Raw genomic sequence first — 17864 nt, forward strand, 5'->3', positions numbered from 1 at the left:
AATAATAATAATATTACTTGTATATGCTATAAGATTTGCAAAGCCTTTAGAAATATTATTTCATTGTATCCTCATAACAATTATATGGAGTAGGTACTATTGCCATATGCATTTTACAGATGATGAAACCAAAGCAAAGAGAATTTGAGTGATTTGCTTAGAGTCACAGAGCTAGTAATTGTCAGAGGCCAGATTTGAATTTAGATTTTTTTTTACTTCAGGCCTAGTTTCTATAAGTTATTATTGGAAGTGGGAAAAATATTTAGAGGTTATAATCCTTAGTTTCCTGTCTTGTATTGAATGCATCATCAACAGAAGCATCTCTTTCTTGACTATTGATTTTATATATATATATATATATATATATATATATATATATATATATATATAGACACACACACACACATACATACATACATAGAAAGAGAGAGACAGAGAAATTCTGGTAAGTCCTGTGCTCAGTATCCTGGCTAAAAGTGAAGCAGAGGAACTTTGGAATTTTGGAGTTGTGTGAGAGGTGATGTCAAAGCCTAGTTCCTCTTTATTACCTCAAAACATCTGAAGTTGACTAAAGAGCTATGCAGAAAAGGGTAACTAGGATTATAGGGCCTTGAGGTCATGCAGTATGAAGTAACAGACAATGTTTGGTCTGGAAAAAAGATGATATAAGGGAAAAGATGAGTATCTTCAAACATTTTAGGGACTGCCACATGGAAAAAGGATCAGACTTAAGTTACAAAGAGATGAATTCAGATTTGATCTAAGGTAAAACTCCTAACAGTTAGGCCAACTCTAAAATAAAATTGGGCTACCTCAAGAATCATTGGGGTTCTCCTGCTAGCATTTTAAAGCTCATAGTGGGTGACCATTTGGGAGATATATTGAAGAGGATTCTTGTTTGGGAATGGATTAGACTAATGGTCTCAGGTACTTCCCAACTCTGGGATTCCATGCTTCTAGCCCAGATCTGCCTAATTTAAGAATTCAGTTGATGCTCTAACAATCTAAAACTGAACAATTTGGTTTACTTAATATCTTTCATCAAATCCGACTTTGGAACTGTCCAGGGATTCTGATTAGGCAGGGATTAGTCAAATTCAAGTATGAGTTTGAGTAAATTCATATTTTCTTGGCCACTCCCCTGCCTGTCTTTTATTACTCATCACAGTTTTTTCCAAGTATCTTATGAAAATTAGTAAATCCACACAGTATCCAAATAAAACTTGTTCCTAACATTTCTAAATAATGAATTTATTTATCATTAATAAATAATATTATTGCTTTAAAATGAAGCAATATGAAGACACTGGAATTAGGAATAACCCTGGAGTCACTGGAAAAAACTAAGATAAGCTCTCTGAGTCCTAATTCATTTCCAAGGTCATACTATTTGACTTTATAAAATTCAAGGGTGAAAAGAAAGAAGACCATTTTAATGTTGAACTATAACTGAAGCTGTCAGGATGTCACATAGCCAAGAGGCTCACCACCATAAGTCTCTAAGGTAGACCATGTCCTCTACCAAGGATGGTAGAGTTTTGTGGCCATCATTACTGCTATCTTTCGGAGTTCTCTAATCATCAGACTGTTATATAGTAAAGGGTTCCCATTTCCCAGAGATTCACTAGAGTCTCTCTTCTCCATACTCCTTCTGTATTCTCTTCTAACATGAGTCCAATTTGTTAGGTGATTCTAAGTGTTTGACTATGATGCACTTCTAGGAAAGGAGAAAAGACAGAGTGTTATAGTACTCACTGAAAATGCAAACAGATTCACAAGTTGCTTTAATGTTGGTCCAAAACATCAATGAAAAGATAGTCTGTGTACTCTTCTGGTATTTTCCCTGCCTAACTTGAATCTTTACTTAGTTCTAGTTCCCTTGTAGATTTGATTGATCAGAATTTCTATGCCTCAGGGTCCCATAGTCTGTTTCTCTAGATTTTAAAAATTCTGGTTAGTAGTTTATGTATTAGATAAATCCTTTCATTTTGCAAATCCCAGGAGTGATCAAACTCCAGATACTGGAACATTACCTCTCTATTAGATTGTGAGTTTCTTAAGAACAGAGATCATCTTTTTCTTTTCTTTGAATTCCCTGTACTTGAGACAGTGTCTGATACATACTAGGGATTTAATAAATACTTATTGACTGAATGACTTGAGAAAGTGCTTTCTTTCCTATTAATCCTCCTATGTGGGTGATGGTATTACAGACAGAAATGAAAAATCTAGAAGAACGTGGTACAGAGAAAAGAGAATGGACTGGATTGGAGACCTTGATGTATTTGAAGTACTGATGATGATATATCTAGGTAGAAAAGTCAATGGAAATATCCTTTAGGCCAATTGCAATTGTGGGTCCGGAGCTCAGATCAGAGATCCAGAGAGGAGATTTGAGAGTTTTGTTGGTATAGAAATGGTATTGAAACTATGGGAAGAAATGAAATTACCAACCACGTTTGCCTTAGAGGAGTTAAGAAAGTGAGGAATTAGTGAAAGGGACAGAGATTTTAGGATCATAGATTCACACCTGGAAAGGACTTTCAGGTTCATTTAGTGCATCTCCCACATTTTTCAGATGAAAAACAAAAGCCCAGAAATGTGAAGTATCTTCCTCCTAGACCTTCAGGTATCAAGCAAATCTTTTGATTCTCTAGCCAATAATTTTGAGTGCAGAATCTGTATTATAAGGACTTTGGAAGGTAGGGATTAGGGTGACAATGAGTGAATGGAAGTATTTAGTATAATCAGCTTTTGCAAGAAGCTTAGCAGTGAAGGGGAAGAGAGAGATAGGCTGGTACCTGGGGAGGAGAGAAGGATCATGGAAATTTGTCATTGTTTGTTGCTGTTTTTAAATTCAGTTGGGGAGAATTGGTTATGTTTATAGAGAAATGAGAAGACCACATGTTTTCATGCTATATGGTGAAATGCTCATAGGGATATAGCAACGGTAAAATATTCTCACCACCTTCTCCCCAGATTCCTGGAGCAACTAAACATGGATTTTTTGTGTGTGTGTGAAAAGCAATGAGGAAAAAAAGACAGTCACACTGGGATCAACAACTCAGTTCAGTTCAATAGCATTTATTAAATATTTTCTATATGCAAAGGACCATTTTAGGTACCCAGGCTGCAAAGATTCATAATGATAGCCTTTCATAGAGAATTGTAAAGTTTTAAAAACAATTTGCATATAATTGTCTTATTTGACCTTCATAATATGGTGGCTCTGTGACAAACTGCTTTATTTAGAGGAAGAGGGAAGAGTTGGGATTTGTTATTTCAGTAGGATAAAGACTTCCTCTTCTGATGTGTATTAACCATTCCTTTATAATTTATAATTGCTTAAGGAACTGAGATGAAGTGACTTGGCCAAGATCACCCAGATAGATTTTTGTGTTGGGCTCTGGGTTTATGCCTAGGTCTTCCTCATTTCAAGGATATTTCTCTTTTCACTGGCTTATATTCTATTGGGGTTACACTGTGACACATAAATAAACACAAAGTGATTTGAGAAAACAAAAAGAATCAGGGAAGGTTCTTCTTGGGGTGTATTATTTCAACTGAGCTTTCAGGGAAGCTAAGGTTTCTAAGCAGTAGTAATTGGGAATGAGGGTATATTCTATCCATGGTGGGCAACCTGTGTACAAAGGCTGGTGTGGGAAATATGGGGAAAAGCTTTGTAGGCTAGTTTATCCAGTTCCCAGAGAGCATGTAAGGAAAATGAGGCAAATTTGGGAAAATATGTTGGCTCTAGATTGCAGAATACCTAAAATGCCACTCTAGGGAATCTATATTAATCCCAGTAGCAACAGAGGGCCATTGAAGACCTTTTTTATGTTAAACCTTAAGAAGATAATTTGGCAACCATGTCAAAGATGAGTCATCAAGAGGAGAAACTGGAAAGATGAACAGTAAAAAAAAGAGGCTATTACAATTGTCCAGACGAAGTTAGAGGGGACTGAACTAGAGTAATGTCTGTGCAAATGTAGAGAAGGGGACAGATATAACAAAAATTCACTGAAAATCCCATTTTCAAAATGCAGTAAAGTTGCCTAAGGACTGAAAATGATAGGGAAAAAATCATATATCTTACTATAAGAAATCATTAAGATGATGGTCAAATTAATTAATGGTATATGAATTTTCTCCCTTGAGCTCTTTAAAGTAAACATGTATTTTTGTTATATGCTTTTAAAAAAATAGAAATAGTTTCAATCTGTTCACAGAACACAGGATGAGAAACTGAAGTCCCCAAAGCTTTGGGGAAGTTATCCTGCATAATGTAGCATTTGAGTGGAGTCTTAAAGGAGGCCAGGGAAAGTAGGAATTTAAGGTGAGGTGGAAGAACTCTCCAGTCATGGAGTATATTCAATGTCAATGCCAGTGGAGACAGTTGGTAGATGGTATTGTGGAACACCAAATGGTAACTAGAGAGCAGGTTCTTGGAGGAAAATAAAAAATAAGAAGCCTAGAAAGATACAAAGGGTTTTAAATGCCAGGTTGGAGAATTTCTATTTGTTCTTGAGGCATTAGGGAGCCACTACCATTTTTTTGAATAGGGAGATGACATGGTCAGATTTGTGCTTTAGAAAAATCAGTTTGGCCATGTGAAAAATAGATAGAAGTGGGGAAAGATTCTACAATCGGCCACCAAGGAGAAAACATTATAGAACCCTGGCATTTTGTTTTTACATTTTTTTTTGCTCATTATTAACATATTTGTAATTTAGTTGTGATGATTTTCCCATTGAACTTTTAGATACCATCAGAATGGAGCATGAGTAATTTCTTTTTGTTGTATGATTTCGTTTGTGTCCAACTCTTTGTGACCCCATTTGGGATTTTCTTGGCAGAGATATTGGAATGGTTTGCCATTTCCTTCTTCAGCTCAATTTGACTGATGAGGAAACTGAGGCAAACAGGGATATCTGACTTGCCCAAGGTCATACAGCTATTGAACCTATCTTCCCAACTTCATACCTGACACTCTTTCTATTGTGCCATGTAGTTCCCCTTAGGGGAATGGTGGTATCATTAAATTTCAGCAAATATAGTACTCTCTCTTCACAATTCCTTAACCACTTCTTCCCAATCTACTTATTTCACTCTGTTTTCAATTGCTTTCATTTTTAATCTTGGTCTAAGAGCTGTCAGATATCATACTAGAATCTCTTACCCCTGATCTTTATCATTGCTAACACTCAACTATCACCACTATTTGATTTATCCATTCTCATTTCCAAACTATTAATTACAACTAGATACAATAATAAAGTTGTTTTAATTTGGTTACCATGATGTATGGTTAACTAAGTTAGGCCCTCATTGCTACTTGAAAATTTTTAGCTTCTGTTCTTATTGACTCTTTCCCATTTCCTTCCTTGATTATGATAAAGCTCTTCCAGTGGTTTCTACATATCCCAAGACGTACCTATGAACCTCATGATTAAAGCTGTTGACGTATATATCATCCTTCAGTGCCCTCACACAATGCTTGGTGCATAGGTGATTAAAGACCATTCTGGTTGACTGATTTACTTAGAAAGTTATAGCCCTTTGGTGGAAGCTCTTTCAGCTGCCTTACGGCATTCCTCAAACTGTTACCATTAACCATGAATGAATGAGTGAATGATGCATTGAGTGAATAAGTTGATGATGAAAATATATTTAGTAAGGGTTTACTATGTGCTAAGCATTGTGCTAAGTGCTGGGGACACAACTTGAAAGAAGACAGCCCCAAGGGTCTCTCATTCTAATTGGAAGAGACAAAACACAAGAGAGTTCAGCTTTAGGATAGATGAAGAACCTAGGAAGCCTAACAGATGATTAGCGGGGTAGATGGCAAGGCCAGAGGTCCATAACTACATAAATATGTTCGATGATAGTCAGGAAGACTGCAGGACCCAAATGTAGGGAAAATAGTAAGCCAAAAAGATTTTGGAAGGCAGCCATCACTCACCCTTTCTCCTTCCTACCAATATCAGAAGTAGAAGGATCCTTATTTCTTGCTCAGTCTAGTCCTTTAATCTGTGTTCTCCATTGGTTCCCTCCTTCTTATTCATTTTTAGATTTTTTCCTTTCCTCAAATTGTTTCCTATTGGTCTCTAATTTCAAGAGGGATAGGGGGAGTGAGACAGACAGAGACAGAGACAAAGACACTGACAGAGACAGAGACAGAAAGAGAGAATTTTATGTAGAGATGTATATATACACATTTGTATACATGTCCTATATAAATTTATATATTTATATGTTATATATGTAACATCTATGTACATCCCTATGTGCATGCACATCTGTGAAATTATCCACATAGAGGTCATAAAGCCTTAAGGGCTAATGAGATTATCAAGAAAGCAGAACCTGAGACAATTACACTAGAAGGCATGATATGGATGCTGAACCAATAAAAAAGACTAAGAAGATGTCAAAGAAGTGAAAGACTCCAGAGAAAGCTGCATTGTGAAATCCAGAGAAGAGAAACTATGTGGTAGGGATGATAATTGAGATGAGTACTGAGAAAAACCTATTTGATTTAAAAAAGTTATTTGATTTAAAAAGTTATTATTGGGGCATCCTGTTGGTTAATGGATAGAGCACCAGCCCTGAAATCAGGAGCACCTGAGTTCAAATATGATCTCAGATCCTAAACACTTTCTGGCTGTTAATTAATCCCAATTGCCTCAGTAAAAAACAAATAGTAACTTTGAAGAGAGTAGTTTCTATTGAGCAATGAGGTCAGATTGCAATGGGTATGAGTGAATACAAAGAAAGTGGAGGCATTAAGTGAAGACAGCTTTTTCAAGGAGTTGGACTGAGAAAAGGAAGTGAGATTTAGGGGAGAAACTTGAAGGGATGGTAGGGTCTAATGATTTTTTTTTAAGAATGAGGACAATTATTTCTTGAACAAGAAAATATGGATAGACTATGGCTTCAGAAATATTAATTTGTTGCCGTGTGAAGGATAGAGATGGAAACTATATGAAGGGAATTAATTGGGAGACTATTGCAAATATTTCAAGCAAGAGAGGATGAGAGCCTGAATTGAGTGTTCTAACAGGTAAGAAGTGAATGAATGTGAGAAATGTGGAGAAAATTAAGAAGAATTGGCAAAAAATTGAATTCAGATGATGTTGGAGGGTGAAACACTAAGGATAAATGTGAGAACGGCTTGAAAATTTGAAACTTGAGAATGACTGGGAAAGTGGTAATGTCTACAGAAATGGAGAAATTGGGGAGAGAAGAGAATTTAAGGACAAAGATAATGAGTTCAGTTGTAGATATATCATGGAACTCCAGCTAGCTACTTTTCCTTCCTGAGGGAGGACTAAGAATAATGATTTCTATTGATTAAATGTACTAAACATCATGTACTTGGCTCCGTAATAATGAGTGAGTGACATTTGGAGTCAAGTCAAAAAAAAAAAAAACAGTTTGCAAAATGTGCTCTCTGAGTCCTGTTGCTACTCCAGCTATAGTTAATCTATCTACTGTTTCATGGCTCTGCAAGTTAACTTGTGTCTTTGGCAACTGTCATAGATATTCATTACAGAGCTGACCTGCTGAAAGGTACCTGCTGGATAGCCTAGTCCATTTCTCCTCATTAATACAAAATTCTTTTGCTAAACTTAGCTGCTCCAGAACTGCTTCATTAAGTCCCTAGTGTCAAAATATCCTCATTGTCATAAATGTTTTTCTCTTTTCTAAATTGAATTATAACAACTCTATATGTTCTAATACATTTACCTGCTGGTGCCTTTATCCCATGGAAGGGGCTCTTGAAAAGTTAGTTTGAAGTATCTTTAAATCAAATGCTGTTTGTTCTATAATCACTTAGCCAATGAACTCTAGTTCACAAGTTCCTTTATAATTTAGCAATGGATAGATTTCACTACAACTTCTGAAAAAATATTTTTCTACTTCTGATACATTGAGATTATGCTGAAGAATTAGGGAAAGAGGCAGTGATTTGACTCAGTCAGTTAAGTGTACATACCTGCAGATCATCTTCTTAAGAGGAATTTTCCTATCAGATTTTCCAAGAGAAAAGAGAAACTATTCTGAACAGCTATAACTATGGTACATTTGTCTTTCAAATGCCAAATGTTACTTGAGTCCAGATGTCATGGAATATTGGCAATCTGGGCAAGGCAATGGTTTGGGAATTTAATTGACATTAAATAAATTGTTATAGTATGTTTTATGGACATAACAAAATTGTCCTTTTCAATTGGTTCTATGTTGTCTCTAATGATAGGGACAGATAGTGTCCTGGTGATAGAGTATTACGCTTGAAGTCAGGAAGTTATTAGTTCAAATCTTGCTTAAAACATTTTCAAGATATGTGACCTTACTAAGCAAGCTGCTCAGACTGTCTTCTTAATCTCCTCATCCGTAAAATGAAGATAATAATAGTAGTCACCTCACAGGTTTGTTGTGATTATCAAATGAAATTTTTTTTGTAAAGTACTTTACAAACTGTAAAGAGCTATGTAATTGCTAGCTATTACTATTATATCACTATATTAATTATATTATCTTGTAATTATTACAATCATATTGCATGTCATATTATTAATAATGATTATAATTATACTATTTTATTATAGTATTATTATTATTATCAAATTATTTTTTATTTGGGCATTTGAAAATTATAGTATGCAAATTAACAATCCCACAGTCTTGAATATGTACTAAATGTGGTGGACAAAAATAGAGACCAGGAAAAAATTCCAGGATACATGAATTTTTGTCCTTGTTTGAGTGCCATTAATATGTAATCTAACTTTCCAGTGCTTTGTTTTCCATATATGTGAAGTGGGTCCAAATTTAAAGTCTGGCACATACTGTCTGCTTGACCTTGGGCAAGTCAGTTAACCTTTTTTAGTGCTTCTCACAACTTTCTAAGATTATAAATAAGTTGTAGAAGAGTTGGGGATTTTCTTGGGTAAAGGGTATTTCATTATTAGGACTACTGCATATTGAAGAAAGCACAGGTTCCCACATGGCCAAGTTTTCAAGACACATCTCATATAGGGATGTCACACAGATTAATATTTTAAAACAAATGTTCTAAGTGACATTAAATAAAAGTGTTACTTTAAGATGTTGTTCTTTTTGAGATATACCTAAATTTGTAATGGTGTGTATATTTTAATTCTGTCTCTGGATGAAAAGATTCAGATTAAGTGTTTCTCTTACCATTAGCAAATGATCTGCCCAGTATAGAACTAGAAATTAACACTAAGCCCCACCAATTATGTGTCCTTTCTGAAGGGTCATTGAGATCACAAAATGAGGTACTTCCAGACTGGCCATTTTCCAGGAAGATTCTGTTTAGTTTTTAAAATCCCACTGCTATCTGGACCTGCTCTCTTTGAGTCCTCATTTTATATTACTCCCCATCCCATATACTTTAGTCCAGTCAAAATGGCTTTCTCTTTGTTCCTTATACATAGAACATCATTTCATATCTCAGAGCTTATGCCTGGAATTTATTCCTTCCTCATCTTAAAGAAAATTTCTCTTCCTTCAAAGTGTGGTTACATGCTTAAAGATTTCCTGATTCCCCTGACTTCTGATATCTTCCATCTCCTTAACTACAGATTTATTTTTATGTTAGTTCTCTGTGTGTCTCTTTCTGCCTCTGTCTCTCTCCCCTTCTCTTCCTTCCTTTCTATTCCTCTCTCTCTTTTCCCTTATTCTTCCCTCTTTCTTTTTCTTGCTCTTTCTCCCTCTCTTGCTCCTACTTCTCTTTTCCTCTCTATCTCTCACTTTTTCCATCTCTTCTCTTTTTCCACCTCTGTCTCTCTCTTTTTCTGTCTCTCTATATAATATATATGCACATATATACATTGATATGTATGTAAACACACATACTTGTTGGCTAGGACTCTTACATTTTTGTCATTGTATACCTAGTATCTAACACAAAAAGTTAGTGCCTCTCCAAAGCTTACTGATTCTTTGGAAACTAGCTGATGAGTTATATGGGAAAAGGGGAAGGAGGATTCGGGCAAGCTTCTATGTGCTGTGACTAGAGATTCTCACTTACTCTTTTTTCTCTTTCTCCTCATGGTTTTCCCAGCGAGATGAAGCAAAAGCTTGATGAAGAAGGCAGCAAGTGTAGCATCCTCTCCAAACACCGACAATTCACAGAGCATTGCTGCATGCGCTGTTGTGCCCCTTTCACCTTTCTCCTCAACACAAAGAGGCAATGCTGTGACTGCAAGTACAATATTTGCAAAAGCTGCAGTTCCTACCAGAAAAAGGAGAGGGTGTGGCTGTGTTGTGTCTGCCAGCAAACCAGGTAAGAATGGGGTCTATAGGCTCTGCCAAAGTCAGCCTCCTAGTGCTACTGGGACAACCATCCAATTCTTTCTTCCACAGTGATGCCTACCAGCTCCTGGCTATAAAAAAGGAGTAATGGAAAATTGTAACTGAAATGTCATTTCAGAAAATTCTTAATTAGATTATTCTCCTCCCCTCAATTGGCAAACATTTGTTTTCTTTCCTTACTTTTTCCCTCTCCACTTGGAAGACTTCTGTGGGATTTTTTTGTAGGCATTTATTCTGTACCTGTGTGTGAAGTTGAGGAAGAAGAGAGGAAAGGAAGTGAAAAGAGAAGGATTTGCACCTGAAACTCAAATCCTCATTCCTCAGCCTTAATTGTTAATTGCTGTTCATTTATGGAAACTGGAATTCCTGATGTTTTGGGCACAAGAAATCTCCAAAATTCTCAAAATAGGGAGATTTTTAAAATTTCATTTCATTTCTCTGGCGTTCTTAGGCATTTCCTAGTGTAGTCTTCTCCACAAAATCCTTCTTTGGAGGAAAAAAAGAGGGAAAGTACAAAGGGAAAACTTGGAAGAATCTACTATGTAAAAACCCTTAAAATTGTATGAATCATAGGTTTCAAATTCATCAGAGTACAATGTAATGGGGCATGTTTAACAAAATAAATAAAAATGCAATACAACATAGATGATGCTAATTTGTGATTTTCTAAGTCAGTATATGGCCAGCAAGGATTCCTATTTGAATTGTATTCCACTGATAGAAATCATTCCTTCAATTCCATTATGTATAATGGGCTTCAAATGACTTGCTCCAGCATGGATTTTACTAGATGGCTTCTGAGGATTCTTTCAGCTCTGAAATTCTCTCATCAAGAGTATTATCCAAGGGGACAACTAAAAGTGCATAGGAGGGAAACTTTAAGTCAAGGATTAAGAGTTCCTGATGATATGAATGAATAAAACCTATGAATAAAAGATATTCTGTAATCTGTCACCAGACCATTACATGGCATTCTTATAGTCTCCTGCCAGGATCACCTAAATGTCACTTTGTGGCATTGGGTATGACTTTAGGAGCATTACATGACCAATTCAAGAAAGAAGAAATCGGAACATGCAATGTGTCCCTGAGGGATGTATTTGCTTTTTTTCCTCTAGGGTTTGTCTTTGCAATGCAGTCTTATTGTGGTTTAATTTGCCATTTGGGATTTTTGTAGTCATAGGAAGATGAAGGTTCTTTCCAATTTTCCCTTGGTACAAGAAATGGTAGAAGTCTCATAATAGAATTCACTCGAGTTCTACTGTGAAGGATATGATATATCTCCCAGTGGCCAAAGTTGGCTTTGCATATAGACAAGGCAGGTGAATATCTGCATGCTATTATTTGAAGCAGATCCAGAGTGTCACCCGTGTGTAATGTAATGATCACTAGACTATATTAAGAGAGCAGTGTTCTGGTGCTAACTGCCACTAATTAGAGCTATGTCATTTGGGAAAAGTCATCCAATTTCTCTGAATCTTGAGTACTTACTTTCTCAGATACAGTGCTATCTAAAGTCTTTTCTAATTCCCTGTTTCTGTAAGCACTTCTCCCTTCCAAAAAACAAACTCTTTTTCATTAGCCTAGCTATCACTTATGAAATGACCACATAGCTTCTTTAGTTTAAAACAATAAATCCCCTAATGGAAATGTAAATCTTATTATAAATTGAAATTAAATTCCAAATTAATTTATCAGAATAGCTAGTCAGGTTACTGATGGAATGGAAAATAGCACAGGTAAATTTTTGTTTCAGGAATGATCAGGTGAATTTAGGAACATGGGGAATTGGCTAGGAGAAGAGGTGGCTGTTGCATCTCAGAACACTCAGTAGGTGATACGAGGATATCCTGGATGATAAGGGAAAACATGAAGGCAGGGTTAAGGGGAAGAAGGACCAGTCTTTGGCCCAGTCTCTTGGTACCGCTAAACCAAGAAATAACAAGAGTTTACTTGTGTTGAGACTCTCCCAAGATACAGATACTCTCATAGTTCCACAGAACTTATTTCTTTCTTTTCATAGCTTTTTATTTACAAGTTATATGTATGGGTAATTTTTTTTGTTCCAATTTTCCCCTTCCTTCCCCCCACCCCCTCCCCTACATGGCAGGATGATCAGTAGATGTTAAATATATTAAAGTATAAATTAGATACACAATAAGTATACATGACCAAACCGTTATTTTGCTGTACAAAAAGAATCGGACTCTGAAATATTGTACAATTAGCCTATGAAGGAAATAAAAAATGCAGGCAGGCAAAAATAGAGGGATTGGGAATTCAATGTAATGAATGGTTCTTAGTCATCTCCCAGAGTTCTTTTGCAGAGCATAGCTGGTTCAGTTCATTACTGCTCCATTGGAACTGATTTGGTTCATCTCATTGCTGAGGATGGCCAGGTCCATCAGAATTGGTCATCATATAGTATTATTGTTGAAGTTATAATCATCTCCTGGCCCTGCTCATTTCACTCAGCATCAGTTCGTGTAAGTCTCTCCAGGCCTTTCTGAAATCATCCTGTTGATCATTTCTTACCGAACAATAATATTCCATAATATTCACATACCACAATTTATTCAGCAGAGAACTTATTTCATGTGAAGTAGGTATTACTTCCAAAGGCAATGGTTCTAAGGGCTTAGTAAATCCACTTGATGTGTACATTCCCTATAAGCAGTACCAAAGAGACACACACCCTTTTGTACTGCTCCTTAGGTCTCCAGTGTTCACTTTTTCTACCTTAAGGACTGTCATGTAACTAATATGTAAATATGTTTAATAGGATTGTACATGTATAACCTATATCAGATTGCTTACTGTCTCGGGAAGGGAGTAGAGGAGGAAGGGAGGGAGAAAAAATTGGAACCCAAAATCTTATAGAAGTAAATGTTGAAAAAAATTTAATATTATTAAATGGAGGAAAAAGTGTCTTGTAGTGGAAAAAACCCAGGAGAGATAGCTTATAGATACTTCCTCGTTTATAGAATCACAGAATCTAAGAGCTGAAAAGAACCTTGATGTCTGACTCATCCAACAGAAATCTAAAAATTAATCTTCACTATGCCATATCAGACAAATGGTCATCTACCCTATGCTTGTAGACTTCCAGTGGGGAGAAATTGGCCACTTTCTGGGAAAGCCCAGCCTCTGAGTAGCCAACATTGTTAGGAAACTCTTCCTGGTATCACATCTAAGTTTGCCTCTGTGGGATTTCTATGTGTCTCTTCTTTATTCCAGGTTGTGCCCTCCACAGCTGAACAGAATAAAACTTACCCATTTCATATATTTAAAGACAGCTGTGTGTCTGTCTTATACTCTGCTACTTAAACCTTCTGCTTTCGGGTTTCTGTTATTATTAAGTCATTTCAGTCATGGCCATTCTTGGTGGTTCCATTTGGAGTTTCTTGGCAAAGACATTGGAGTGGTTGGCCATTTCCTTCTCTAGCTCATTATGAGATTATTTTTGTGAATTTCTGTACTTGCAAAAAAATTCATCTCCTGATGGCATCTCCACACTCATCTAGCTGGACTCTCAAACAAAGTTTATAAGAACAAAACTTTGATAGCAGAAGGGCCTTATACATCATAGAATCCAACTGTTGAATTAATTTTTATTTATAGAGTAACTGATAAAATCCATGGAGGATGAATGATATTTGCCCAAGGTCACTCAACTAGTAAATAGAGCTGATATTTACTCTTTGGTCTCTTGAACCCAAATTTAGTGTTCTTTCCTCTGTCCCAAGACGTTCTTCCTCATAAGGGAACATCAAAGCCAAACAAGAATGATCATACTTCATACATACTATAGAGGACCTTCTTACTTACTTGGGGTTGACTTAATAACTTCTGAGGTACCTTTCCATTCTGAGATTCTATGATACAAAGTAGTAGTAATATAACAATTAGTGAAGATATTTCCAATACTTTAAAATTTACAAAATATTTTAAACTGACTATTCCTTAATCTTCACAATGAACTTATGAGGGGGTATTGTCCCCATTTTCTAGATAAGGAAACTAAAGCTAGGAGGTTCAGTGATTTACACATGAGCAAATGACATGAGTGTCAGAGGTAGAGTTTGAGCCCATTTGGCTTGCAACCCACTAGTCTTTACAAGATAGACTGCCTTCAAGGAGTTTACCATTTTATTGGATAGAAAAAGTTTTTTTAATTTAAAACCATTATGGTTATTTGATTTTGAACAAAAAGAAGCCAGTACTATCTTCCTTCAGTTATTTTGCTCAATGTCTTCCTTTAAATCACTACCATAATGAAACTCAGTTGAATAAAATCCAAACTTCTTATGAATTTAGAGCTAAAAGAAGAGTAAGGGGAAGCTTGGTGGCACTAGGCCTGGACTCAGGAAGACCCAAACTCAAACATGACTCAGATGTTTACTAGCTGTGTGAGTCTGGGCAAGTCACTTAAACCTGCTTGCCACATTTTTCTTATTCCATCTTCACCAAGAAAACCCCAAAGGGTTGGATACAACTGGACCATGAACACAACTAAAAGGACTGTTGTCTTCATCCTTTTGGGGGTCCCACCCTATTGGGGGGATTAGGAAGGCAGCAAGAAAGGGAAAGGATTTAAAGGATTCTATAACTAGAAATAATATTTAAAGATACTCAATAAATATACACTATTTGGTCTATATCTTAAAGAGATAAAGAAGAAAAGAACACACAAAATGTGTACAAAAATATTTATGGAACTTTTTTAGTAGAGGCAAAGTAACAAGAAACTGAGGGAAAGGGTATATATTAATTGTGGGATGGTTAAAGATATGGTCTATGAATGTCATAAGAAATGATGAAAGGAATAAAGAGAAATGTGGGAAGATTTATAGGAACTGATGCAGAATAAAATGAATAGAAACAGGGGAATAATTTATTAATTTACACAATAACAATAACATTGTAAAGATAAATAACTTTAAAAGATGTAAGAACTCTGACCAAGACAATAACTAAGCATAATTACAGAAAATCCATGATTAAACAATCTACCAACTAAGAGAAAAGTAATAGAAGTTATAGACTCAGAATACAGAGTGAGACATCTATATTTTTAGATGTGACTAATATGGGAATTATTTTCCCTTTACTACAGATATTTGTTACAAGAGTAATATGTTTCCTCTTTTGAAAAGTCAGGGGAAGTGGGAGGAAAAATATTTTTCCTAATTTTTAAAAATTAAATTTAAAATTTTAAGTACTAAGTTATATATACACATATTTCTAGTTTATTCATATGTATGTATATAATTGTTTATACATTTTACTATTTGTATCACATATTTATATATAGTATATAAGCATTTAAATATATGTGTATATATATATATACATATATACTTATATATACATACAAACATATATATATATATCCATATCTATCTATGTAGGTAGACAGGTGATGGAAAAATAGGTAATATATCATTAGATGATAAATGGAGAGAAAGTTAAATAGAAAGATAGATAATAGAAAGATAATTAATGATTTGATAGACAACATAAATATAGATAGAAAGATAGGTAGATGAAAGACAGATAATAGATAGATAATATATTGATAGATGATAGGTGGATAAATAGGGAGATAGAAAGATAGATGGATAGATAGAAAGATAATACATAATAGATGAAAAATAGAATGATAGATGATAAGTGATAGATGATAGGGAGATAGATGGATACATAGAAAGATAGGTGATAAATGATAGATAAAGAGAGAGGAGGAGAAGAGGGATAAAGGGAGGAAGGTGATAAAAAGATAGCTGATAGATGGGTAGATATTATGAGTTCCTCATCATCCTCATTTAGACCAGGGGAGTGGTTGGGTCTGTCCTGTTTCTTTCCTTTCAGTCCCTTAAAACATCTTGGAGCCCTCTGTTGATGTTTTTTCTCCTTCAAGGCTGCCCTTTACACTCATTTTCACCTACTATTATGAGGTTAAAACATAAGGGGAAGGGTTATAATTTCCAAGTAAAGATGATCATAAAATTTTTACTCTTTATGAATCACCCAGTAACTACATTATCTGAATTTTGAATAATGGAGGGAGGAACTCTGAACATATAGGGATTAATTCTTTTAAAAATTGCAGATATTCAAATGAGGTACAGTTGGACCTAAATTCAAATCTTGTATCTTCCACTTATTCCCTGTGTGACTTTGGACTCAGTTTCCTCATTTATAAAATAAGAAGATTAGACGCCTTTGAGCTCCAAATATCTTATCCCATGATGTACTGGGAAAGAAGGAAAGCATCAAGGCACAAAAGTTAGATTTAATTTCATAGCTAATTTGCATACTAATGGTGTGACCTTGGGCAAACAATTTCCTGGCATGAATCCTGTTTCATTATTCTTAAATGAGGGGATTGGATTAAATGATCCCTAAGGACTCATCCATCTTTAAAGCGAAGACTTCATGTAATGAGCATCTACTGCTGTCTAAGCCAGATTTTGTGCAAGGTACAGGAAAGGTTTATGATCTCACTGGTTCTCAAGAAGATTGAGGTTAGTTAGTCAAGGCGGAGATATAGGTAAAGATATCTGATGACATGAGCAGAAAAGACATTGAGGGCAATAGGAGATTGTTCAGAGGAGAGGGAAGGAAAGGGAAGGAGAGAGGGAGAGAGGAAGGGGAGAGAGAAGAAGAGAGGAAGAGAGAGGGAGAAAGAGAGATGGAAAAAGAGAGGAAGAGGGAGAGAGGGAAGAGAAGAGGAAGAGAGAGGGGGAGGGAAAGAAAGAAGAGGGAGAGGGAAAGAGGGAGAGGGAAAGAGAAAGGGAGAGTGCTGGGGTGCTGAAGAGTTCAGGGGCTGCTCCCATAGAGGACAGAGGACATGATGTGGGATCTGTAGCACAGGCAGGATTCAGATACATAGGGAGAGAGAGAAGACAATCCAAGAGCAGCAGCCACTTAGGTTTTTATGGCTCAGACAAAGGATAAATGAAGCTTGTTCAGGGGATTGTAAAGAGACTAATGTGGCCTGAGCTTAGAAAGGATGATGGTAGATGGAAAGATGAAAAGGATAGAGTGGGGCAGTATTGTGCAGGTCTAAAGAGTATGGCCTTGTTTCTGTAGATAATCAGGAACTCTTGAAAGTTCAGATTAGGGTAAGTAGCCCTACATGGTTTCATCTTCTAGGGGAAGCAGGGATTGAGCATTTATTGAGCACCTGTTGTATTCCCAGCACTACTAAGCATTACACAAACATTATCTTGTTTGACCTTCACAATAATCCTTAGAGGTAGATGCTGTTGTTATGCTCATTTTTTGTTGTTGTTCAGTTGTTTAAGTCATGTCTGACTCTTTGTGATGCTATTTGGGGTTTTCATGGCAAAGATATTAGACTGGTTTGCCATATCCTTCTCTAGTTCATTTTATAGATGAGGAAACTCAGTTCCAACTTTTATATCTTGACATAGAATTTGAAAATTCTGGAATGACAGTGACTTTCTTTTTCTAATTACCCTTCTTTCCTAATTACATCAACAAAAAATTTCCAG

At 35.8% G+C, this 17864-nt stretch overlaps 1 protein-coding gene across 5 annotated transcripts in view; it reads left to right on the plus strand.

Moving 5' to 3' along the window:
* Positions 1–17864, plus strand: part of MYRIP (myosin VIIA and Rab interacting protein) — a 405480-nt gene that overhangs the window by 197317 nt on the left and 190299 nt on the right. For all 5 annotated transcript variants that reach the window (XM_031940030.1, XM_031940033.1, XM_031940031.1 and 2 more), the window contains exon 3: positions 10094–10315. In XM_031940030.1, the coding sequence (XP_031795890.1) occupies positions 10094–10315 (222 nt within the window). The remainder of the gene's footprint in view (positions 1–10093; positions 10316–17864) is intronic.

The sequence above is a fragment of the Sarcophilus harrisii genome, chromosome 5, assembly GCF_902635505.1.
Source record: "Sarcophilus harrisii chromosome 5, mSarHar1.11, whole genome shotgun sequence".
Lineage (NCBI taxonomy): Eukaryota > Metazoa > Chordata > Mammalia > Dasyuromorphia > Dasyuridae > Sarcophilus > Sarcophilus harrisii.